The 23,977-nt window shown below is 39.3% G+C and overlaps 3 protein-coding genes across 4 annotated transcripts in view; 1 reads left to right on the top strand and 2 right to left on the bottom strand.

Annotated features, from left to right (window-relative positions):
* igsf9b (immunoglobulin superfamily, member 9b) overlaps positions 1-14,507 on the top strand; it is a 40,651-nt gene extending 26,144 nt beyond the window's left edge. Inside the window, exons 4-22 of the mRNA XM_043246710.1 lie at positions 1,227-1,373; positions 3,087-3,238; positions 3,568-3,685; positions 4,264-4,405; positions 4,551-4,696; positions 4,830-4,972; positions 5,057-5,197; positions 6,020-6,136; positions 6,296-6,446; positions 6,543-6,654; positions 6,793-6,968; positions 7,370-7,608; positions 7,699-7,783; positions 7,983-8,153; positions 8,537-8,573; positions 8,723-12,163; positions 12,300-12,475; positions 12,618-12,821; positions 13,212-14,507. Of these exons, the coding sequence (XP_043102645.1) occupies positions 1,227-1,373; positions 3,087-3,238; positions 3,568-3,685; positions 4,264-4,405; positions 4,551-4,696; positions 4,830-4,972; positions 5,057-5,197; positions 6,020-6,136; positions 6,296-6,446; positions 6,543-6,654; positions 6,793-6,968; positions 7,370-7,608; positions 7,699-7,783; positions 7,983-8,153; positions 8,537-8,573; positions 8,723-12,163; positions 12,300-12,475; positions 12,618-12,808 (5,885 nt within the window). The 3' untranslated portion in view covers positions 12,809-12,821; positions 13,212-14,507. The remainder of the gene's footprint in view (positions 1-1,226; positions 1,374-3,086; positions 3,239-3,567; positions 3,686-4,263; positions 4,406-4,550; positions 4,697-4,829; positions 4,973-5,056; positions 5,198-6,019; positions 6,137-6,295; positions 6,447-6,542; positions 6,655-6,792; positions 6,969-7,369; positions 7,609-7,698; positions 7,784-7,982; positions 8,154-8,536; positions 8,574-8,722; positions 12,164-12,299; positions 12,476-12,617; positions 12,822-13,211) is intronic.
* A 48-nt stretch (positions 14,508-14,555) lies between these two features.
* gatd3l (glutamine amidotransferase class 1 domain containing 3, like) lies at positions 14,556-18,250 on the bottom strand. Its single transcript, XM_043246714.1, has 7 exons — positions 18,116-18,250; positions 17,984-18,036; positions 17,001-17,114; positions 16,659-16,790; positions 16,063-16,155; positions 15,303-15,468; positions 14,556-14,804 (listed from the first exon to the last, which is right to left on the bottom strand). Exons 1-7 carry the CDS (start codon positions 18,233-18,235, stop codon positions 14,670-14,672), a joined length of 813 nt encoding a protein of 270 aa, XP_043102649.1. The 5' UTR covers positions 18,236-18,250; the 3' UTR covers positions 14,556-14,669.
* Positions 18,251-19,890: 1,640 nt separating this feature from the next.
* Positions 19,891-23,959, bottom strand: LOC122350330 (coiled-coil domain-containing protein 74A). 2 transcript variants are annotated; one of them, XM_043246712.1, is made up of 9 exons: positions 23,768-23,959; positions 23,232-23,521; positions 22,562-22,606; positions 21,869-21,950; positions 21,604-21,772; positions 21,426-21,526; positions 20,520-20,576; positions 20,272-20,428; positions 19,891-19,956 (listed from the first exon to the last, which is right to left on the bottom strand). In XM_043246712.1, exons 1-8 carry the CDS (start codon positions 23,803-23,805, stop codon positions 20,290-20,292), a joined length of 921 nt encoding a protein of 306 aa, XP_043102647.1. In that variant the 5' UTR covers positions 23,806-23,959; the 3' UTR covers positions 19,891-19,956; positions 20,272-20,289. The 2 variants fall into 2 exon arrangements, with proteins under 2 accessions (XP_043102647.1, XP_043102648.1); XM_043246713.1 differs by lacking the exon at positions 19,891-19,956 and having other exon boundaries at positions 20,276-20,428; positions 23,232-23,518; positions 23,768-23,958.
* Between the last annotated feature and the right edge of the window lie 18 nt (positions 23,960-23,977).

Below are 23,977 nucleotides of genomic sequence, written 5' to 3'. Positions count from 1 at the left end.
GGGCATGTTAGGACAGGCCTTCGCGTCTTCAGTCTGGAGTTAACGTTAAAAGAGCGTTGTATAACCGCAATGTTTCTTACCGTCCAAAGAGTGGACTTCGGTTGACCGAGCAACAGATACTCCTTACTCTGCCTTAAGGATTTTGTCAACTCTTTCATGCTATTAGCTCAAATGGTGCGAGAAGCTTTACACCCAATTTCAGGTTTGTGATGCCTGACTGAAATGTGGAGGTGTAAATCTAACACCTGCACACATCACTGGAGGGTTCAGGGCTGTGCCAGACTCCAGGTGTGTTTGTATTACAATTCCTCAGCTGTAGCCATTCGGCATTAAATTGTCACGGTATGATTTTCGTACTCTACGCTGGGTTCTCGGCTCACTTTCGAATTTCATCGACCGCTTCCAGCAAAGCGGAAACCCGCCCGCAGCCGGCATCCGCTGCGTTATCAGTGTGTCATCATTTACAACAGCGGATTTCAGAAAAACAGCAGAATGAAAGTAGAGGGAGAGGTTGAAAAACCAGACGCCGGGACAATCATATCATATTTCAAAGAGTAAAGCTCAACTGTTTCTAGTGCTTTGAAAGTGTATTTGTGTCTGTGTGCTCCGTATCATATTTCGATAAGTCTGGTTGTTTTTGTTTGGATGTGAGGAAAACAGCTGACTGTTACATCATGCAGAGAGATGTTTCCCACGTGCCTGTGCGGTAAACAAAAACAGGCGCTTCTTTTTACTCTAAACTGAAATGCAATTCTTTTTCCTTGTGTCTATATAACTCGAGTTGTGCATTAATTATATCGCATGAATATAATCGTTACTTTGCGTAAAATAGTGATCAAGCATTGAACTGGGGTCTGAATAACTTTCAATTCCTCACATTTATCTGTATTAAATTCAGTCCTTATCGACAATTTGCATCGGTGGTTTCTGGCACGCGTGTGGTTTTTGGAGTACGTGCAAAACCGTGGCTATTTTAAAATCGCAGGATCTCATCTGTTTCTGCGCTTCGTATTGTAATTTTACATTTACGGTATGCGTTTGGCAGGTGCTTTTACGCCAAAAAAAAATGTACATCGCATATAAGGTACACATTTTAGTTGATGCATTCACTGGAAATCAAAACCATAAGTTGCTAGCGCTTGCTCTAATGTTTGTGCTGCAGTTTTGTTTGATTTCTCATTCTTTAACTTGAGAATAATAGCTTGTCTCTTTGATTTTCGGGGCAGGTCGTGTGTCTTTGAGCCGCGGCGCGTCTCTTCTGGTGGATAAGTTGACTCTGGAGGATGAGGGCTGGTTTGAGTGTCGGATTCTCCTGCTGGATAGAACTACAGATGAGTTTCAGAACGGAACCTGGAACTTCCTGTCCATCTCAGGTGGGATAAGAAATGCTTTGAGGTTGTTTCAGTTGTTACGATGTGTGTGTATAATATCAAACCTATTCATTTTACCATTTTAATCTATTTTTATAACATGATTTACACTAATTGCCCGTTTTTTTATTTTATTTCGTGTCCCCGTTTTACGCCAAATTGTGAATTCCAATTAGATTTTTTACTATATCATTTATTGTAACATTGAATCCACTCATATTTTATATCGACAAATATTTTACACCATACAGGTTTAATATATTAAACTTAAACCAAAACCATACAAATGTAACTTGAAATACAATAAATGTCAACCGAAATAAAACGTGACTTTAAACTTAATATAAAATTATAAAATATATTTATATTTAATATCATTTCTTGTTTTTGTTTAACTTGATGCACTAAAATGACAAAAAAATTAACTAAAAATAAAAAAAGCAATACAGACTTTTCAAAAATAAAACAGCTAATAGAAATAACTACTATAACTTAAATGAACATGAATTCAGAAACTATAAAAATAAAATCTAATTCAAATTATTAATAAAATCTAGCACTTTAGGAATACTGAAATACCACTGCTATCATGTTAATGTTTTTATAATGAGAAAAGCACTTAAAACCATATGTTGTATGTCGGTTGCGTTATTAATTCTTAAAAATGTATCTTTTGACATAGAAATGGTTCCATAGAAATCGAACATGCATTTGTGTAATAGAATGTATATTTTATGATGGTGCTCTTTATAATGAAAGCTCTTATGTTTCATTTTCATGGTACTGGCATAATAAAGCATTGTGTTCCTCCAAAAAGGATTAAACTTCTGATTAAAGCAGCATCTGGAGTTCATGTGAAAGCTTTGTTGCAGTGAATAAGCTAGAATTGCGTAATCCTGTCTCATTTTTCATGACACTTACGTCAGTGTTTGATGCAGATGATGTTTTGTTATGATATCAGCAGAACTCGTGCAATAGTCTTCAAAAATCAGCCTTTTTCTATCCATTCAACCAAAAACTAATAGTATGCTTACTTTTCGTACAGAACTTACTACCTCGCACCTTCAGAATAACTGTCATGCACACACAAACACACACACACACACTTATTCAGCACTGGCTCGCGAATCCTGTGAAGGGCTCAGACTGGCTTTTAGCATCTGATTGTAGCATGTGTGAGTGATCAGAATGAAGACAGAGGACAGAAACTCACACTCACAGTCCAGATTTCTCCATCGCGGCCCGTTTTAACGCCCATTATAGGCACAGTCTCAGTTTACAGTGGTTTTGTGGTCATTGTTTATAAATGTGCTGGAAAACATGTCTTTGTGTTGACAGTGTTATGGGGAAATAAGATGTTTTTTCGTTGTATGTTTAGAGATTTGTCATAACTTGCAAATGATCACTTAATTGCATGTTTCGCTTTGGGAAAGTTAAAGAAGACATGATCTACTCAGTTTAACACAATCATTTCAGATCCTTAATTTCTCCATTTTATTGTATACTGGTGACTAGTTTGTATCAGTCTAATTAATCTGATATCAGAATTATTACATATTAATATGAATAATATTACATATTTTTATATTTATTTTTATTTTTTATTCTAGAATATTTACTTTATTAATTAGTTTTATTTTATTTCAAATCGCTTTTATTTAATTTATTTATTTATTTTTATGAACATGGCTTTGATGTTTTTTTATGTCTTTTTAGCTCCTCCGGTGTTCATAAAGACTTCTCCCCCGTTTTTGGAGGTCATGTTGGGTGAATCTCTCGCCCTCCACTGTAATGCTCATGGAAACCCCAAACCCATCGTCACCTGGAGAAAAGACGGAAGCGATGCTGAAAAACAAGAAGCAGTTCAGGTACACAGAGCTTGTTGGTTAATTGGTCGTAAATAAAGAACATGAATTCAAAATGTTTTAAGTCTTATTGTGAATGATTCACGAATCCCTCCCCCTCTAACTTCCTGTCTCCATTTTGATATATAACCAGTTTTCATGCATACAATCAAACCTGCATTTTTTCAACCTCATCGATTATCCTGTTTTACTCAAAAATACACTGGATTACAGAAGCATGACTACTTGTAAATCTTGTTTCAGGCTAAGTGTAGAGTTCACTGTGTGCTGTTCACATTTTCCTCATTCTTTGTCTCGTTTACCACCTAAACATTAATTTTTTTCCCAAACAGGTACTCAATGAAACCTTGTCTTTAAGCAAGGTTACCAGGGAAACGGCAGGAATATACAAGTGTCACGTGTCCAACCCAGAAGGGAACCTTACCCACACCACCCAACTGCAGGTCAAAGGTCAGTTACGCACCATGTCTTGTTCACGTGGGCAAAGATACTACATAGAAATAGGCTTTTAATTGCATTAAGCATTCAAGCAGCGTTAGGTCTGAGAACACTAGCATCATTGGTGGAGCTGGTTTTGTGTGCGTCTTGACTCATGTTGTAAATGTGTATGATGTGCACTAAAAAAATTTAAGAAAATAAAATGCGTTAATGATTCCATATTCCTCCATTGTGTAAAGAAAATTGTTTTCTGTTGGTGATCCAACAAGTGCACACCGGATGCTATCTTTGCTATCATTTTGTTTCCTCATCAGACTTCATCAAGAGAATAAGGCATATTGCTGAAAACTGCAAAAAAAAAAATCTGTATTATACAAAGCATAAGAACTTACAGTAAATATTCTGGCAACTGTAGTGTGATTCAGTGAGCAAACACTGCCCCCTGTTGGTGGTAGCGCTTTAGCACAATCCATTTTGGCACTTCAGCCTAAATCTCACCCATAAATAAACAACCTCGTGAAATCTGAATGCCCTGTAAAGCTGATTACATGCACTCCGTCTCACACGCTTGCACTTATGCTTTTGACCAGGTCCTCCAATTATCATGATTCCCCCTGAGGACACCACCATGAACATGTCCCAGGATGCAGTTCTGCAATGCCAAGCAGAAGCGTATCCTTCTAACCTCACGTATGAGTGGTGGAAACAAGGACAAAATGTCTATCACATCGAGTAAGTGACCAGAATGCTAACTGTAAATGTATACCAGTATCACATGGGTCACCGGAAGACTTGGATTGGTCAACTGCAGTGTCCACTGAATTAGATGTCAGGTATTTTTGCGATATCTCCGTTAGATGTCTATGTGTATCTACAGAATTCTGAAATCACGGGTGAAAATACTAGTGGACGGGACCCTCCTTATTTCGGGTCTCATCCCTGAAGACTCTGGGAATTATACCTGCACACCCACCAATGGTCTAATGACTCCGCCCTCTGCTTCTGCCTACCTCAAAGTTAAACGTGAGTGCTTTGCAATTCTAGATTTGCAAATTCTGATGCTTCACGTAAACTAGATTAAAAACACTAGATACGTTCAAAAATTCAAATTAAATTATAATTTGGTAGTAAAATCAAAAGCCTGATTCTCTTAAAGATCCAGCACGAGTGGTACGGATGCCCCGTGAGACTTATCTGCCCATGGGAATGGGAGGAAAGATCATATGCCCAGTTCAAGCCGAGCCTCCTATGCTGTATGTTAACTGGACCAAAGATGGAGCATCCTTGGACCTGGAGCAGGTACATTATGAATCAACCATCATCAAAGAGCAATCCTATTTCATTGTGAGACATGTGACATCATTCTTGTTCTTGATTGGTCAGTATCCGGGATGGATGGTCAATTCTGAGGGCTCAGTGTTCATAACCGCAGCCAATGATGATGCAGTGGGCATGTACACCTGTACAGCCTATAACAGTTATGGGACCATGGGCCAGTCAGAACCTACCAAAGTCATCCTGAAGGTGAGTGCCATATGTGACCCTGTAGGACATAGTCTTAAGTCAATGGGATATATTTGTAGCAATAGCCAACAACACGTTTCGATTTTTCTTTTATGCAAAAAATCATTAGAATATAAAGAAAAAAACATGGCCACTGAAGATATTTTGTAAAGTATTTTTTGATCAGTAATAAGCATTGCTAAGAACTTGATTTAGTTTGACTTTAAAGAGTTCATTCACCCCAAAAAGAAAATTCTGTCATTAATTACTCACTCTCATGTAGCTCCAAAGAATTACTACTTACAAAATAAGAACTTTGTTCATCTTCAGAGCACAAATTAAGATAGATTTGATGAAATCGTAGAGCTATCTGACTCACCCATAGACAGCAACGTACTGAAATGCTCCCTGCTCCAGTCAACTACAGATTTGCAACACTACAAGAATACTTTTTTTTTGCCCAAAGAAAATAAAAATAACAATTTACTCAACCTTTCTTCTAACCTAACCCATTTTAGAGAATTACAACACATATGCACACTTTCCCCTGGATGTAAACAATGCTTATTACGTTCATGCCGCTCTTTCCCCTTGAGCGCAAACAGCACTTATTACGTCAAATGTGTTATTAAGTAATCTCCAAAACTCAGGGGAGAGGAATGGTTGAGTAAATTGTTATTTTTGTTTTCATTGTGCAAAATATTCCTGTAGCGTCTCTAAACCGATTTTCTCAGTTTCTCTGATTTTCAAATAGATGTATCCCAATTTAGACATAAATGTCACCACATATTGAAATGCATTATTAATGACTGACCTAACATTGCAATCTGGTGATGTGAACAGGACCCTCCTTCTTTCCGTGTCTCTCCTCGTGCCGAGTACCTTCAAGAAGTAGGCAGGGAGCTGGTGATACCCTGTCAGTCTCAGGGCGACCCAACCCCTAACATCACATGGAGTAAGGTAAGGTTTTAAAAATGTCCAATAGCTTTCAGTTTGTTTTCAGTAATGTATGATGTGTGCATCCGCTAATAAAAGTGCACAGTAAATGTACTAACATGCATGGAGTAAAAGCCACTGTGCTGCTTCAGTGTATTTTTGATTTTTAATTATCTTCTCTAGGTTGGTCCTGCCCCTCGCTCTCCCTTTACAGTCTTATCTAATGGCTCTCTGGTTCTGCGTCCACTCAGTAAAGACCATCAGGGGTCATGGGAGTGTCTTGCTTCCAACCGTGTGGCTACTGTTAGTTCTTCAACAATGATTTTAGTGCTAGGTGAGGGAAACGGATATATACCCATAAAATAAAATATAGCTATATCTATAGAAAAACAATTGAGACAGAAATAATATATTATCTGCTCTGTCGCAGGCACAAGTCCCCATGCTGTTACTTCCGTGTCCGTGGATCCAGGGATTACTCATGCAAATGTGTCCTGGGAGCCAGGATTTGATGGAGGATACACACAGAAATTTACTGTTTGGTAAGTCACTAATGGTGTCCTAAGTACCAGGGACCAGTATATTACTAAAAACACTTACCGTCTATGCCAGTAACACCAGCATTTTTGCAGTATCGATGGTAGTGACTCAGCACAATATTTGATCTCTGTCCATATCAGGGTAAAGCCAACTGTGAGAGGAAAGCATGAATGGGCATCAATCCCTGTGCCAACATCCAAAAGCTCCCTGCTGGTGACCGGTCTGCAAGCTGCCACTAGTTACCAGTTCAGCGTTCTTGCCCAAAACAAGTTGGGCTCTGGCCCCTTCAGTGAGATTGTCACCATTAGGACACTGGGTCAGCACTCTTTTATACACACATCATTTACAAACTGTACACTTACTGAAGTCTTTCATTAGCTCTACACGTAGAGACATGTATCTTAGTCTTATCAGGGTTCCTCAAATCTGCCCCTGGAGGGCCACTGCTTCCCACATCAAATTCAGCTCCTTTTCATTTTGTAGTGCTAAAAAATATTGATCAGCTTGATCAGTGTCTCCAATTGGAGCAAATTCTGCACAGGATTTAAGGAACCCTGTTATGCTTGGTAAGGTTTAGACTGTCTTTATATTCCTTTTCTGATCTGTATTCCCTTACTTGATTCAAAACATTCTTTGGTGGACTTTAACGTTATTCCATAGCCAAGATGTATGTTCTAGTATGCTGATGTAAAAGCTTGTATATTTTTTTCATTGCAGCACCTCCAACACAAGCTCCCACTGTGGTAACCACCATTGCGGTGTTGTCCCCTCCCACCTTGCTGTCAGCCAATCGTACATCTCTGGGTGTGTTGCTGCAATGGGTGCCACCTCTAGAGGAGTCTCCGCCATTAACTTCATTTGTACTTCAAGCAAAACGGGGAAAGGGGGAGTGGCTCACTATAGACAGAGAGATTGCTGTCAACATGACTGAATTGATTGTACAGGGGCTTGTGAAGGTAAATGTGTGAAATATTGAGAATATGACAGCTTGATGTTGAATGTTCCTATTCCTTGACGGGTCATTTACTCTTCATTTATTTCCACAGGATTCAAACTATGAGCTGCGTCTTCTGTCTTGCCGGGAAAGACAGTTCAGTGTGCCCAGTGAATCCGTTGTTATCTCTACTGAAGGTGAGGCTAGCTCAGAAATGTGTATTTTGATTTATTTTTCACAAATCTCAGGCTTTTCTAATATTTTTAATATTTTGGAAGTTTGGCGTTGGTTTGATGAGAAATTAAAAGTTTAATCAGAGGTGTAATTTTGGGATACGTGTCTCATTCTTAATGATTATTATATTATTAATTGATAATATGTAATGTGTGACCTAAGGTATGGAGATGTATCCAGCAGCACCCAGTCTCCTGGCCTTTGTTCCTGAGCCCCTGCTGGCTGGTGTGATTGGAGGCGTGTGCTTCCTGTTTGTTGCCATCATGCTCTCTCTGGTGACAGCTTGTGTTATGAACAGTAGAAGGAAGCAACGACGAAGGAAAAAGAGAGATGGTAAAGCAGTGATGAAGTTTACAGGGTCATTGAATATAACTAAATTTACACCACTATAAACACATTTTGAAGCTTTTTGCATGCTCTTAAAGTTATTTGGGGCTGCAACATTCAGATACATGGGTCTTAGATAATCAAATGTTTTTGTGAGCAATGCATTGAATCCTAATTAAGTTTATTCCAAGTCACTCGCTATAAGTGTATAGACATTTAATGTCTCCAAGACTGCTACATGACATTTGATATCTTGTATTTGTTCTCAGCTGTCAGTGGTGTTGTTATGCATGGCATCTTTGTTGAGGCTGCTTTTATTTTTGTCATTTCATTTTATAACTCATTATGTGTGGCATGATATGAACTATGCACCCTCCCCACCGTTTCAGATATCCCCTCTGCCTTCCAGAAGAGTTCGTCTCCACAGTAAGTGTCCATCTTTGCTGTGCATGTATCATTCCTAAGCTTCTCCATCTTTGTCACTGTACTACAACTGGCTTTTGAAATAGAAACCTGAAGGGATGAAGCCTTCCTGTCTTCTTTCCCTAAATTTTCTCTGTGTTCTTTTTCCACAGAGCTCACTCGGCTTCTGACAGTCCCGACAGTGTGCTGAAGTTAAAGCTTTGCCCTCCCTTAAACTTCTTTCCTAACTCATCCTCTTCCGATCGTTCAGACCGTTCCTCTTTTGATAAAGGCAGCCGCAGTGAGTACCAGGATCAGAGAAAGCAGCTTCTGTCCTCATCCTCTCCACCTCCACACTACACCCAGTTTGAGAGCCACTTTGGGGGATCGCCATCCCCTACATCTGTTATTGAATCCATATCAAGAAGTCCTGATGGGCGTTTCGTTATCCAACCTGACATAGAAAACTCCACACCAACCCACATCAAAAAGAACCTCAAAAAGGAGTTCCCACAATCCCCTGGTAGAGGCAGCGGTACAGGGAACAACAATGGATCTTTTAAAGAGACCAACCAATTGAATCCTGTGAGTTCAGAAAGGGATAGACAGAGAAACATACCCTCAGTATTGACAGTAGACTCTCCAGATCCAGAAAGGCCCCCTCACTCACCTGGCAGAGTAAAGGCAATGGCCAGAAACTTCTCCCGTCATGGCTGTTTCTACTCTGATGATGAGCAGGGTTGCTCTGAGGCATTGTTGGAAAGGGCCAGCTTTTATTCTGACTGCAGTGAAAAAAGAGCAAGTGACTCACTGAAAAAATACCGGAGTGCCAGTCATAGGGAGGACATCTTTCCAAGCTTAACCAGGAGAGCCCGAGCTTTAGAGAGAGACAGGCTGCTCCACCAAGCACGTTATCAGCCCATCAATGGAGACAGCCAGCTGACAGAGCCCAGCACTATGATAACTCAGCTGGATGGTGAAAGAGAAAGGGATAACTTAAGCAAATGTTTAAAGTTGGTGAAGGAACGTGAGCAAATGGAGAGGGAGTTAGAACACTACACGGCTAGCCGAAGGGCACATGCACATGAGCAAGAACAGAGACGGGCCAAGTCTGCAAGTCCCTTAAGAAAATGGACAGGTGTTGAGTCGGAAGACCCTATTTGGAAGCCACAAGACATCCATTTACGGCAAAAATCTAGACCAAGCAGCCTGGCCCAGCGTGTATCTGACTATAGAAGAGGCTGTTATTTTGGCAACACTAGCAGTCCCATGGAGAGACTTCCCTCTTTATCTTCCACATACATCCAGTGGGACATAAGCCCTGTGACATCCCCCACCAGCCAGGTGCCGGTGCAGAGCCTTTCTGAAGGAAACACACCTCGCTCACTCTATCCTCATACACGTCAAGTTGTTGCCACTGTTGAAGATTCAGTTGCAGCAGATGTTTCTCTTTCACCAGCCACACAATATACCGCTCTCTCACTTTTCTCTCCAACCAGGGACATACCCTCTCACAGTAGAACCAACCTCAGTGGGGCACGAGCTAGACACCCAGAGAACCAACTGGTAAAAGAGGAGCTGCCCAACATTACTTTAGTTGAGGAAAGATGGTTGCAAGAAAGAAAAATTGAAAAAGAGGCTCCAGTATTAAGATCAGCAACCCCGGCTCGCTTAAGTCCTCAACCTTCCGAGCTGAATCAAGTAGTGGCAGGAGAAGATACTGGTCCTAACCTACAATACATTAATCCCAGGATTCAAAGTGTTGCAGACATGGAGGAAGTAAGGGTTGTTCAAAAAGACAGACTGAGTCGAAATGCATCAGGATGCTCCACATTGCCCTATGATCATCAGAAAGCAGGAGCAAAGGAAAAAGTTCTTGTGAGTGATGATTCCAGCTCCATATTGCCTTACAGTGATCAAGAGAAAGAGGGTATCAGGGCTCGATCCAGAAAGAGTGACAAATGTGTCTTCAGTGAAAGCCCTACTCGGATCTCACCCCTGACCCTGTTGGAAAATGAGGCAGAAAGTGATCAGTCAAATTTTTCGAGAATGTCAGAATCAGTGAAAGTTAAGCTTGCTCCTCAATCTGCCAGGATGTCGCCACTGCAGACCAGCACTATCCTGGAATACCTGAGTCTTCCGGGTTTCATTGAAATGAGTGTAGATGATCCAGTAGAAATTACTGAGTCTTCGGAATCCGTTCAACCCAGTGTCGAGGCAGAAACAGGGACACTGTTAAGAGACGAGCCTGATGTTGTACCCAAAAGTTGGGAAAAACATGGTCAGGACCACTCTGAGACCAATATTAGTCAGCACAATGGGGCTGTTCATGATCTTAGGACCCTGAACATTCCTGTAGAACATGATAAACCTGGAAGTATTCCCGTTTCTGAACCATCTTCACAATTAGAATCGAGAGAAAGTTATGATAGATCAGGTACCTCAGACACAAGCAATAAAAGCTTCTTACCGTCTAAAGAAAAGGAACAGAGTTCTCAGCCTTTACTTTCTCAGCGTTCAGGTTCCCAAAAACAACAATTTACTCAGCGTGGTCCAGCACAGACATTAATTAACACTGCTAAAAGCATGGCAGCAATAGTTTCCAAATGTCCCGATTCTACATCTGAACAATATGAAAGACCTCAGACTCAGGGTGACAGGACAAACATGATATCCTCAAGGATCTATCAGGCTCCAGTGCCTTTCATGAAGAAATCAGTCAGCATCGGCCCCTGTAGGACACTCTCTGGAGTTGGGCAACCACGTCCTTTTCTTAAAAAGTCCATTAGTTTAGGTTCTAGATGGGAACATTTTGAAAATCCGAGAGCTTATATTTCTGAGACCTGTTACAGAGATGAATTTCCCCATCCAGACGTAAGGCTCAAATCATACAGTTTGGGTCGTACTCCTGCACGTTACTATCCCATGTCTGGCCCATCATGGCGAGGAACAGTGCCCTTTCAGCCTCCTAACACATACAGTCTAGAGAGACGTCAGCATATTGAAAGAGCTGACATGCAACCCCCCTATCACACACCTGGTCCCTCAGTCCCAGATCCACCACAACACATAGAATCGTCCCTTCTATCCAGGAGGGGATCAGATCCACGTCGACAGGGAGCAGTCTTTCCAGATTCTTCTAGGTGGCCTCTGTCTTATCAGGAAACACTCAGGTCAGTTCAGCATAAGTATGTCCCACAAGACCCCTCTCGACATTTTGGCCCTACCAGACCAGTGGCAAGAGTGGACTACCTACATCCTCCAGAACCCAGAAGGGGTCCACCAAGACCTTTCCTACCCAGAGGTTACAGCTGGCCCTCACCATATCATACATACTTCCCTCAACGAGAGCAAGACTTTCCGAGACAGGTGGACAAAGGGATGGCTGCTGCTAGGGGCTTTACAGAGACAGAAAACCGGGATATAAGAGGTGATGGGGGCAGAGCCAGTTATGCCAGCCAGAGCAGTGGAAGGGGTAGTGTGGGACCGTATGGGCATGGGCATCTACGCCAGTCTCTCTCAATCACCCCAACCTTACTCAGCTCGCCAGAGACCACAGAGGAGAGTGAGATGCACAGGGCAGACAAAGATGTGAGAAAACAGAGGTCCAAAAGGTGAAGCTGATACAGAATTGCTTGAGGCAAGACCTCAGCAAAGACAGTTACAAATTTTTTATTTTGTTTTGTACACATTTCTATCACTGTCATTTTGTATGTCTCACTGTGTATTGTTGCATATGTGTGTGTTTAGAAGAAATACCTCAGTAGATGAGAGTTACGAATGGGATGCTGTGGAATGCTCTGTGGATCCCGACATCCTGGAGGCCATGAAGATGGAGCGGACACAAGCAGGCTTTGGGCGAGGCAAGGAGTACAGGCAAGATCGCCCCCGCTCCACTGCTGGCCTCCAGGACTTACAGAGTAAACGTAAGAATTTTGAACTCTTAGAGCATGTTTGATTGTTTCCCCACACCAAATGGTAAATAAAATTTCCCTTGAACTGTACCTACTTAACCTTACCCATCCTCCTCACTTTATTCCCCCTCCTGCTCCTTTCCTCTCCTCCCAGGCCTGTACTCCATCAGCCCTCCTTTAGTACCCCAGCCTCCTCAGCACCGGTACAGTCGTTCCCTCAGTGAGGCCCGCTTCAATGCCTTGAGACAGGAGTTTCAGGAGTACCGCAGAGCCCAGCAATCCTGCTCCCAAGATTCCTGCATCCCCCCTGACCCAGACTCTGACTCCAGCTCCGCACTTCTTTAAGAACCTTACCTTGGTCCGTTACCTCCTTTTAATTCCTTTGAACAAGAATAGGCAAGTTTGTTCCTGAAGATCTGCAGTTCTGCAGAGTTCAGCTCCAGACGTGGAGCTGAACTCTGCAGAACTGCAGATCTCCAGGACTGAACCTGCCAACCTCTGCCTTTGACTTAAAATATTTAACTTGTTTTAACTCAGGCTATCAGTACTTCACTTTATAGGCAAAATGTTTGTGTCACTATATAACATTCTGCAAGTGATATATTCACGTATGGCCTCAAAAACAGAAATAGTTGTGTTTATAAAATGCCTTACTTGTTCCAGTGTTAAATTCATAGCTAAATCTATTTTATTTTATTTGGTTTATCTTGTTGGTAACTAACCACAATCCCTGTGTTTATATTTCCAGAGCATCCCAAGAAAGAAGACAAATTGGTTTTAAATAAAAACCTAACAAATCCTGAGGCAAAGGATCCAGACTTGAAGCTTGGAGCTGAATAAAGAGCATTGCCATAATGCTGCCATAAGGTGCATTCAGTTCCTACTGGTTTTTCTAAACTTGAAAAATGTACAGTATATGGAATGTAGCTTTTGTATCTGTGTCTTTTGTTGACTTTGTATTTATCTGTTGTCATCAATCCCAGATTGCACTTCAGTCTTTCTAGACTAAAAGTTATGGTATAGAAGTACTGTTTTACAGAAAATAAGAAAAAAAAACTAGAAGTATCATAACGTTATGATACACATTTTGTAAATGAAATTGATACATGCTATGGATAATGGACATGCTGGAAATATAACTGTACTTCCAAAGGGTTCTTACATTCTCCAAACAGCCGAACCAAAACAACAGTATAGCATAAAGTCTGCTTTGACAATCAGATACTGCAGCCAAGAAAATATCTTTCAAGCAACTGAAATGTAAGTTTTTGCAATTTACATACACATGAGTGCATGTATATGAATGTTGCTATTGCGTATATGTTTACTATATGTATATTTGGGCTCCATTTCACCATGTCTTGCAACTAAATTAATCTTAAACCTTTGTCATTTTCATTTTGATCAAGTCGCAAATTCTGTTATAATTTAAAGCAAAGATTCAGTGCCAATATTGAGTTAAGAAGCTTAGCCTCCTTTCCTTAATCAAACTCTCCCCACAACTTGGCCTCTTTACTATTAACTTTCCCAAAGAAAAACATATTTGCAGCTAGTTCTCTTCTATAATTATTCTATTTCCATTTCATTTAAATACAAAGAACTAAACTGAATGACATTAAAATGGGTATTCAAAGGGGCTGTAACAAAAAAATAGATGCTGATAGATCTTGACATCCACCTCTGGCTCTTTGTCAGTCTGTGATCTTAGTGTTGTAAATATTTTTTTAGTTTTATATTAGTTTTTTAATTTTGTACAACTGTTCATGAATGTTTTGGGAAAACATGAATCTATCTTATATTTAAGATGCTGCTGTACATTTTTGTAATACATTTAAAGGTTTTTTTACATTTTTTTTACACAAGTTTTGTGTAAAAAAAAAAAAAATATATATATATATATACCTGTTCTTGCTTTTACAAAATGTTGTCACTCTTTTGTATGATTTGTAAAATAAAATGTTCCACTAATATGTTAGTGTCCTTTGATAGGTAACAGTTATTTACTTGTGTACAAATATATAACAAGTATGTGGTTTGGTTGTATGTGCAGTGGGAGAAAGGTCTATGCTAAATGATAAATAATACACCGGTGTTGCACTGTATGGTTTTCTTTATTACTCTCTGTATGTCCACATAATAGCGGATTCAGGTCAACCTAAAGTTAAGTGTGAAAGCCTTCTGGTGTCTTGATTGCATCTCATGGGAATCACTTGGCAGTCATACGCATGACGTGCTTGACCATGTTCCCGATGCCATCGAAGATGTAATGGTAGTGATAGTCAGTCTCCCACATGAAGGTTGGAGTGCTGATCACCCTGTTTTTCTCATCCACATAGGCCTCGTGAGATGTGAGGTTAAGGGAAAAATCACGCTTTCATATTGCCATGACATTTAGTTGACACATGTGACCCTGGACCACAAAACCAGTCATAAGTCGCACAGGTATATTTGTAGCAATAACCAACAATACATCGTTTAGGTCAAAATATATATTTTTTTTATGCCAAAAACCATTAGGATATTAAGTATAAATCTACAGTAAATGTCAAAAAAAAAAATTGCATTAGTAGTATGCGTTCCTAAGAACTGACATGGTGATTTTCTCAATATTTTAACAATTTTTGCACCCTCTTAACAAACCATAAATCAATAGAACGCTTATGTATTCAGCTTTCAAATGATATATAAATCTCACTTTCAAAAAACGTACCTATATGACTGATTTTGTTTTCCAAGGTCACGTACGCTTAGAGATGCTGTAACTTTTTGCATAATTTAAAGGCACACTTTATGGTGTTTATGACATACGTCTGACATAAAAATGAAAGTAAAAGGATATGTAAGGTTCACGGTTGTTGTGACGGGCCCCCATGCTCTTGACCGCCTGCACCATGTTGGTGTTGGGCCAGCGACCCCAGCGGCTGCTCTCGTCCCGCTCGTAGCCCATCGTGACTTCAAGATTGGGCAGAACTCTGCACGCCAGGAGAGGAGCCATGCTGGACAGACTGAGCCAAAGAGAGAACAGGACTGAGGTCAGTTGAAAAATTAATCGTGTTTATAATAAAAATGCTACTATTTTCCTGACTTAAAGCAACTGTATACAGTCTATATCTCTGCGACTACGGAGCCTCCTGCAGTTAAGTGAGTGAGTTTATTGTCGTAATTGTGCACCGATAACAACACGTGACACTTTACTCCATGTTGTCTGACTCGCGCCAAAATTAACGTTCACATCTGTCACTGGTCCAAGTTGTAACTCTCAAAATGTTTAGAGTTTACAAGTTGTAATTTACAATTTCAGGAGCATGTGAGGGGTTTGACGTTGATAGTGTTGCCATAATTTAGATTGAGCGTAGAATGTCACGTGTTGTCATCTCGGAAATTATGAAATGGCATTTCATTACTACAATAAATTAATAGGTGAAGCAAAAAATAGTAAGAAAATCTGACCCTTTACCAACTACTAATATGATTAGTGACCTAAAAACTGTTCAGAATCTTAAATAGCTGTCATTCTCCTATCCTTATGTAGTATAAACAAGGATTTACGTATGGATTTAATCTTTACAGTTTTAATATTTAAGAGTCATATACTGTACCCAATGGGCTTGCGAGCGCGGTGGAAGTCCTTCATAATTCTCTCCACGTCATTATTCAGCTTGCAGTCTTTGCCGTCTTTGCTGAAGGTGGACCTGCTCATCAAATGCGAAAGTCAGCAAAAATGCTGAAAAGTTTAGCATGACAAAAAAACAAATTCTGCTCAAATCAACCCAGCACTTCTCGAAACCTTGAAGGAGCTTTATCACTTCAGATCTACACTTTCTAAAGGTGCTAAAGTGTAATTGGGCAATCTGAAACCGGATTGGGCTCAGACGTGGATTAGTCTCATCCATCACCTTTATTTCCGATTTGCCTTAACCAATTGTTTGCTAATAGTGAAACATGATAAGAGGATTTTCGCTCCAGGAATAGAAGTAGATCTGGGGTGACTAATAGTGAATAGGCCAATCTGCACATAATCTGAGGGTCATCAAAGTTTAAGTATGTGCAGATGGACTCCACAGTGGCTCTTGATGGTTTATATGTGCTTCTGGTCTGTCAGGATAATGCACTTTCGGAATGCATTTGCATTGATTTATTTGCAATAACATTCATATTTGCATTAGCATTTATCAGCTAAAAGACTGTCTCTCACAGGTTCTTGACTATTCCGTGGCCTCCAGGGAAGATGACGGCGTCAAAGCTGTTAACGTCCAGTTTGGACAGGTCGTTCATCTGCATCATGCCCTGGCCGTGGCTGAATCGCGCAGACTCCATCATCATGTTCCTGCAGAGAGGAAACAGTTTGGTATATATGGTATATCGTGAACTATGACTGCAGTCATGTAATGCTACTTCAAAAATTCCATGCTGCACATCCAAACGTCTGATGACGTTCCCATAAAACATGATATTTGTATGGTTAGTTTAAGTTGTATTTCCAAAATTTGAGTGAAAGGTGTGTAGTTAGCATATGTAATATTTCATTTCATTTTACCTGTTGTCACTTGATGATGGCTGCATCCTCATGTGGTCCATGACATGCATTTGCTGCTGGTTTGGGGCAAAGATCTGAAAACGTGCTCCATTACGGCTCAAGTGGTACATGGTGCTTCAAAGAGACACAACATTGTTGAATAGGATACTTGATTCTGATTGATCGATTACAACATTTAGCTGTCAAAATAAGCTCAGGTGCTGAACTAAACCCGGTAACCCAGGTAATAGCATTTCAGTTCGAATCAGTATTTATTTATTTGGCAGTTAGTCCTGTAATACGGATCATGCGCGGTCATCCAGTCATTATCTCTAAATAAAACCTCAAATAAACCTGTCAGAGTTGTTTTTGTGATACTGACCAAATTGTACATTAACCTTTACATAATCTAAACAGTTCCATATGTTATAAAAAAATATATGAGCCTTTGACATATTCATGTTTTGAATGACGCTACTGAAAGAGTTCTTCTGTACTGTAATCACATATTTGCATATATGAGTGTCAAAAGTGTGTTTTTTTTTGTTTTACCTTTGCAATTCATAAGAAACAACACCTTAGATCTATTTTTGCCTCTTTGCAAATTGCATTTGCAATTGCAAAACTCGATTTAGTCAGAAATGTAACAAAATTCACTGACGTTTATGCTCAAAGCTATTTGCAAATAGGGTAAAAAGCAACAACTGGTTTATAAAGTAAATGTGGTAACACTTTCCAATAAGGCGTTATTGTAGTTAACATGAACTAAATGTAGCCTAAGTATAACTTTTACTGCTTTTAATAATCTCAACTTTTACTACTAACTTTTTTCAGTAGTTAATGTACATTAACAAGGATAATAAACGCGGTCGTTATTAGTTTGTTAACAAATGAGACCTTATTGTACGGTTTTATTATAAATGGTGCTTGTTTTAAGGATCATTCTACGTTCGCTGATAAATGAGCAAAATGATATAGGGAATGGTATCCTGCTGTATACTTACTACGCAGCCTCGTGGATGTCAGTTCCATCCCACCAACCGCAGCCTGAGAAAACCTTCACAAGCAGACCCATTTAGATATTCAGAACCAAACAGAGATTACATCTTCCAGCCAGAAAGTAGCTCAGTGCTTACCACAGCAATGTTGGTGTTGCCCCAGTTGCCCCAGTCTCCCCCATGATGCATCAGGCAGGCGGGTTGGCGCACCAGCATGGCTGCGGCCTGCTTGGCGAGGTGTACTCGTGATGCCAACATGATCACACTGCTGAGTTTACAACACAGAGATCAACCGCTAGAGAGTGTGCAGACTGAACTGAATGTGTCCGATCCTGCAGCGGAGGAAGCCCTGCTCTTTTATACTAATGTTGTGCGCGAGACGTCACTCTGTAAGCTACGCTTCTGAGAAGATAAGATACTTTGTCTGAACAACCCTTTTCCTTTCTTCATTGCTTATCTAATAATACCTTCCTCAATTATCTTATTACCTTAAGTCATTTGGTCAACACCCGGCCAATGATGCTCTGCTGTGGCCGTGGCCGTTTACCTGCATTTACCTCCTTAAACAATCTGTCTGACCCGTCTGACCCGTCGCCTCGCTCGCTGCTCCACGGCCGTTTAATTACTCCTTGAACATATATAATTACGATAACTAAAACTAAAATATACACTTAGAGAAGTTACATAATGTACATATATAACATCTATCTAGGGTCCACACTTAAGTTTCCATTTAAAACATTTTACACATATTATTATTATTAATAGTGAACTTTTCATTGGTGCTCTCAGATTTTTAGTGTAGTAATTATAATAATAGTTTATCGTAATTTTTTTAAACTTTTTATAAACATGACAATATACACATAGCATTTACCTAAACGCTCAAAAAACACTAAATGAGAAAAAAACAAGGATAACTAATAACCTTATAAAAAAGAACTGGCAAAATAAGTAAGGAAAAGCATATTTTATAGTAATATTTTGATTTAGCTTTTTTATTTATCAGTTTTTAATCTTTTTATTGTGCGCTTTTGGTAGTTTTGGGGGAGGTTTCGTATGTAGTTTTTATATCCTTTTTTCATTTCATCTGTAGTTACAACTATACTATATTAAAAAGAGAAATGTTGCCTTGGCAAGTCATTTTTATTTTCATTTTATTTCAACATTTTGCGGTTTTAGTTATGGTTTTAGCTGCCATGTGCAACATCAAGGTAAAAGGCATTGTCTCGTATTGAGGTATTCATCAAACAATTACAACTTTACAAACGATGTGTTAATAAAATGTTTTATTGGGTAAACCGAATTAGAGAAACGTGTTGATCGTTTGCTGTTTGAGACATCTAAAGCATCTGATTGAATTGCATTGAATGAGATAGTGCCCTCTAAAACCCATTACTTAATAAGGCTCTTAAACACAGTAATACTATGTGGTGTCTGCTGGAGGCCCGGGCACCGATCCAATGGGTTGTAGTCATCAGAGATCCTACAGGACACACTATAGGCCAGATTACACTAGTGCACTACAGATGAAACATTCTGAGCTTTAGTGAAGAAATAAACACTAAGTTCAGAAATAGGCCTTTGGCGCAAAACAGATTCAGATTCCTCTCAAGAACTATGCGAAACATCATAAATGGTGGTGCCGGTGCGTTTATTTAAAGAGATTAACAGTATTAACAGTAATAAGAATTTAAACTGCTTTGTCAAACTCAAGTCAAACAAACACCTTTTGAGACCTTCGGGGGGAAATTCACGTGTCGGCGTATGTGCATGCATGCACGCGCGAGAAATTGGATCGAAGGGTTTCGTTTGCATGTTGTGCGTCTCTCAGAGTTTACGGATCGTCCTGCTGAAGGACGTGCAGCTTAGCTCTCGTCTCATCTTTGACATTTGGCTGCTTCTCTGGAAAGAATCTTATTTAGTTCATCGGGGATTCAAATGTGATCAACAGACATTCACTCGTTCCTTACGTCGCCCTGGGGAAGAAAAAAAATGCATATTTTTGACCTTCCCTCAGCTTATAGCAGCGGTTTTTCAAAACTGTTCCTCGGGACAGGTCTCCCTAATTTACACGCCTGATTCGGGAAAGGGCTCAGTGAACTCAAATGAGTGTTTCAGATACTCAAAACGTGCGAAATGTGCAGAGCCGTGGGTCCTGAGGAGCAGGATTGCAAACCACGGGTTTATAGAGACACTGACCGAGGTGTTTAAGCCTTTTCATAGAGATAGAGCCGTAAGACGTTCTAATCGGCAGACACAATGGCACAAAGACAGAAGTGGAGCAGCGTAACCTTCACTGCAAAGGACGGTTAAGAGTTCACCGCTCTCCTGAGACGCAGTCTGTGCACGTCTTGGGCTCTCCTCTGCCGCTCTGACATGGTGCTGCTGAGATTGCGTTTGATGGCCGGGAGAAGCACGCTTTCTCTTTGACCGGCGTGACTCGGGTTCCTGCGAGGACATGACCAAAAACTGTTTCAGAATGATGGATTGTCTGTGGTATTCTGTGATGATGATGATGGTGGTAAAAAAGCAAGCCTACTGTTTCTTTGGCAGTGGTCTGAGAGGTAGTGGTGGAAAATGCTCAAAAACTTCACCCCTGAAAAAGAAGCATACGTTTCAATGTGACAATGATTTTAGACATGGTTTCTGAATATATGTTTATGTTGTTATATATTTTATAATGTATTTTTTTGCATTCTGTTTCAGTGATGTTATATATATTATATATTATTATATTATTATATTATATATATTTCAGTTGTTATTATAATAATAATAATAATAATAATAATAATAATTAATTAGTAGTAGTAGTAGTGATAGTAGTAGTATGCACTGTATGGTTGTATATCTCCATTTATTCTTTACGATTTAAATGATCAATACAAAAGGACAAAATTATAATAAAAATTATAATAAAAATCTCTCTCTCTCTCTCTCTCTCTCTCTCTCTCTCTATATATATATATATATATATATATATATATATATATATATATATATATATATATATGGGATTTCATGCAAAATATAATTTATTTTGCAAATGCTAAAAATTAAAATATAATTCTTGTTGCCAAATATATAAAAATGTCACCCAAAAGAAAAACAATAATTTATATTATTTATTTTAATTGCAATCCTGTTTATAATCCTGTTAAAATAACAGTTTACATTATGTATATTTACAATTACCATATATTTTTAAGTACTATAAAAAATATAATAGTAGTACTTTTTAAGCGATTATTATAAAAATCCCCATAATGTAGACTCCCAATTGGTCTTATTACGAAATCTATTACAATTATATTCTGAATGACACATATACGTATGTTAATTATGAGATTTGAAATAGATTTAATGAGATTCTAAATGTAGTTTCTTTCTTATTCCAGGATATTTCTAGACGTTTCCATGAGATTGAAGCGTAATAACGGAGCACCTGCTGTTGTCGCAGAGCGAGGCTCTTGCAAGTGAGAAAACTTCAGCAGCTGATCTGTTTTTGGAGGTGATTTCTCTGAGGACCGTCTTGATCCGCAGCAGCTGAGTGAGGGAGCATGATGTGAAGCGCATGAAGTATGAACGCATGAATCACGACAGACGCGGCGAAGTGTGCTGACCTCCTGATACTGTGCGGTGTTGGCGTGATAGAGCTGCCGGATGATGAGCTCGCACTCGTCCAGCGTCGGGGTCCGGGGCTGCTGGGACGGGCTGCAGGTGATCCTGAGAGGCAGCAGAGACGTGACTGCACCACCTCCTCCTCCTCCTCCCTCGGACACCTCCTCTGAGCTAGAGTGGGTCACAGCAGGAGGACGTGTGATTTACTTGGTTAAACGAGGTCAGTTAATCAGAAATGCTAACTCAAGGGTTATATAGGTTTGGCACCTGATGAATCCACTCTGGGAATTCTTCTCGGCTGAGCCATCGCTGCTGGATTTTGAAGAATTACTGCCGGACCATATGGTCTCTGTGTGCATCACACCAGGGTTCTTATTAGAATTAACTAAAATACAGTTAAACCATAAAGAAATGCGTTTCTTGAAATAAAATAAACACGATCTAAAATAATACATTTTTTAAAAAGTCAAAATAATCTCAGCTAGCTGCCAAGGCAACATTTTTAGTTTTAATTTTTTTTCTAATTAAAAAAAAATTAAATTAAATACATTTTATTTATTCAAATAAATAAATAAAAGTTTAAAATCTAAATAAAAATCTACATATTTAAATAAATACTTATAAAAATATGATATTGCAAACAAATTTACAGTATTAATAAAAACGGTTCAAGTTGATCAATAATACAGAAATTGATTTTTTTAAAGTATTTTTTGGTTTAACATCTAATAAAAATGGCAAAAACAACAAAATGACTAAACATTAAAAATATTAATGGGGAGAGTATCTAAAGTAACACTGAATGTTAGTTTGCAACATAAAACAAAACAAGAAACGCTCAAAAGAAAGAAAGTTTTCCTCTGCACACATTAATAGTCTTTAAGGGCAAATTGTGCATCATTGCATGAGTACAATATGAATATAATTATGAAAAATTAGGCTTGATAAAACATAGCTTACCTTTTGGAGAATTTTCATTTTCCATAATCAGCTGATACTGTAATTCTGTAAAAGAAGTAAATATTCAAGTGTAAAAATAGCAGTGTGCATCAAAACGGCTCATTCTTCATTTGTGCTTTACTTGAATGTTGACAATATTTGATTGCTTTAACTAGTTTATGGAAGTAATGCAAACAAATGTTCCTTAAAATACTTTTTTAAATGTCTTAAAAATGTCTTAAAACTTTTTTCAAATGCTTTTAAGAATTTTAAGCATCTTCCTTACATATTAACCGATATCTTAACTGCTCATCTAAAATGTTCAAATACATCACACGTAGAGGTGGCGTTTAAAACGCAAATTAAAATATCATGTCAGTGTTATATTTTCGGTATTTTCGTCCTTATTAGGTTTCGATTCACATTTCCCCTTTCTTACGTCAAAGTTTGAGGAAGTGACATCAGCAAACTTTTGAGCGCTTGCGTTTCTTTATCAGTAATTAATTATGTTTGGCCTTAGTATTTCAAATGTTTTGGGGTAACAACCTTGTAACTACTTATAAAACGGGAGTAACGTGTTCTTCTATTGCTCTTAGGGTAGTTTTCACTCTATTCTAGTGCTTTGGATCCTAGGTGGTCATTTTTTTAATAATGAAATGTGCACACTGCATTATTTGCACTAAAGGCAGACCTTTATTAACACGCTTCAGATCTTCGATTTCTGCATGCAGCCTCTCCAATGTGTCTTTATGCTGTTGTTGGAGGAACAGAATATCTTTCTCCAGAGATGCGCTGCGTGCGCCGTGCGCATCCGTCCTGGGCTGGGCGGCCGCTTTCGGGCTCTTGATGTCCAGGGGTGGTGATCTGACCATGCAGTCGCTGGACAGAAGTCTGGGGTATCTCACCCGGTCCAGATCTCGAACCCTGGTCCAGCTGGGCAGGTTACGCAGGGGTGGCAGATTACTGGTGGACATGGTGCTACTGGGATGCATATTAGATTATTAATGCACGGATCCCTGACATATGCTGTTCGTTTACAAACGCATTATGGACCCCGCATGAGACAAAGCAGCACATTTTAAAGCTGAAAACGTATTCTGTTTATTCGTTCTAACAAGTAAATAAATGCTACACACGTCAGCTCACTTGTAATGTAAGTTTATATCTTTTTTTTAAAGAAAACTTAGCTATATAATACGGGACTAGCTTCATTTGCATACAACATACCTCATTTCCATAATCGACATTCCAGCAGCTTTCGCCATACATCCCTCCCCGACTAAACATTCGATCAAAAGAAGCCCATCTATATTAATAATTGAGCGAATTGCGGATATTTAAACGAGCGTTTCTTCAAATTAAGGTCATTTATCGGGGTTTCAGCGGAAACGCCGGCGAGGTGTCGCTTCCTGAGTGAATCAAACGTTGCTATGACAA

Source organism: Puntigrus tetrazona, chromosome 8 (assembly GCF_018831695.1).
Source record: "Puntigrus tetrazona isolate hp1 chromosome 8, ASM1883169v1, whole genome shotgun sequence".
NCBI lineage: Eukaryota > Metazoa > Chordata > Actinopteri > Cypriniformes > Cyprinidae > Puntigrus > Puntigrus tetrazona.
The sequence above is the reverse complement of the archived record's forward strand: the minus strand, read 5'-3'. Positions and strand labels throughout refer to the sequence as shown.

Coding starts and splice junctions, on each gene's coding strand:
- LOC122350330 (XM_043246712.1), bottom strand. CDS start 23,805: ATGGCGAAAGCTGCTGGAATGTCGATTATGGAAATGAG. Junction 21,951..22,561: donor AAATGAAAATTCTCCAAAAG/GTAAGCTATGTT, acceptor TGATGCACACAG/AGACCATATGGTCCGGCAGT. Junction 21,773..21,868: donor TCCCAGAGTGGATTCATCAG/GTGCCAAACCTA, acceptor GACCCACTCTAG/CTCAGAGGAGGTGTCCGAGG.
- gatd3l (XM_043246714.1), bottom strand. CDS start 18,235: ATGTTGGCATCACGAGTACACCTCGCCAAGCAGGCCGCAGCCATGCTG. Junction 15,469..16,062: donor CGCGCTCGCAAGCCCATTGG/GTACAGTATATG, acceptor TCTTTGGCTCAG/TCTGTCCAGCATGGCTCCTC. Junction 14,805..15,302: donor ACAACAACCGTGAACCTTAC/ATATCCTTTTAC, acceptor CTCACATCTCAC/GAGGCCTATGTGGATGAGAA.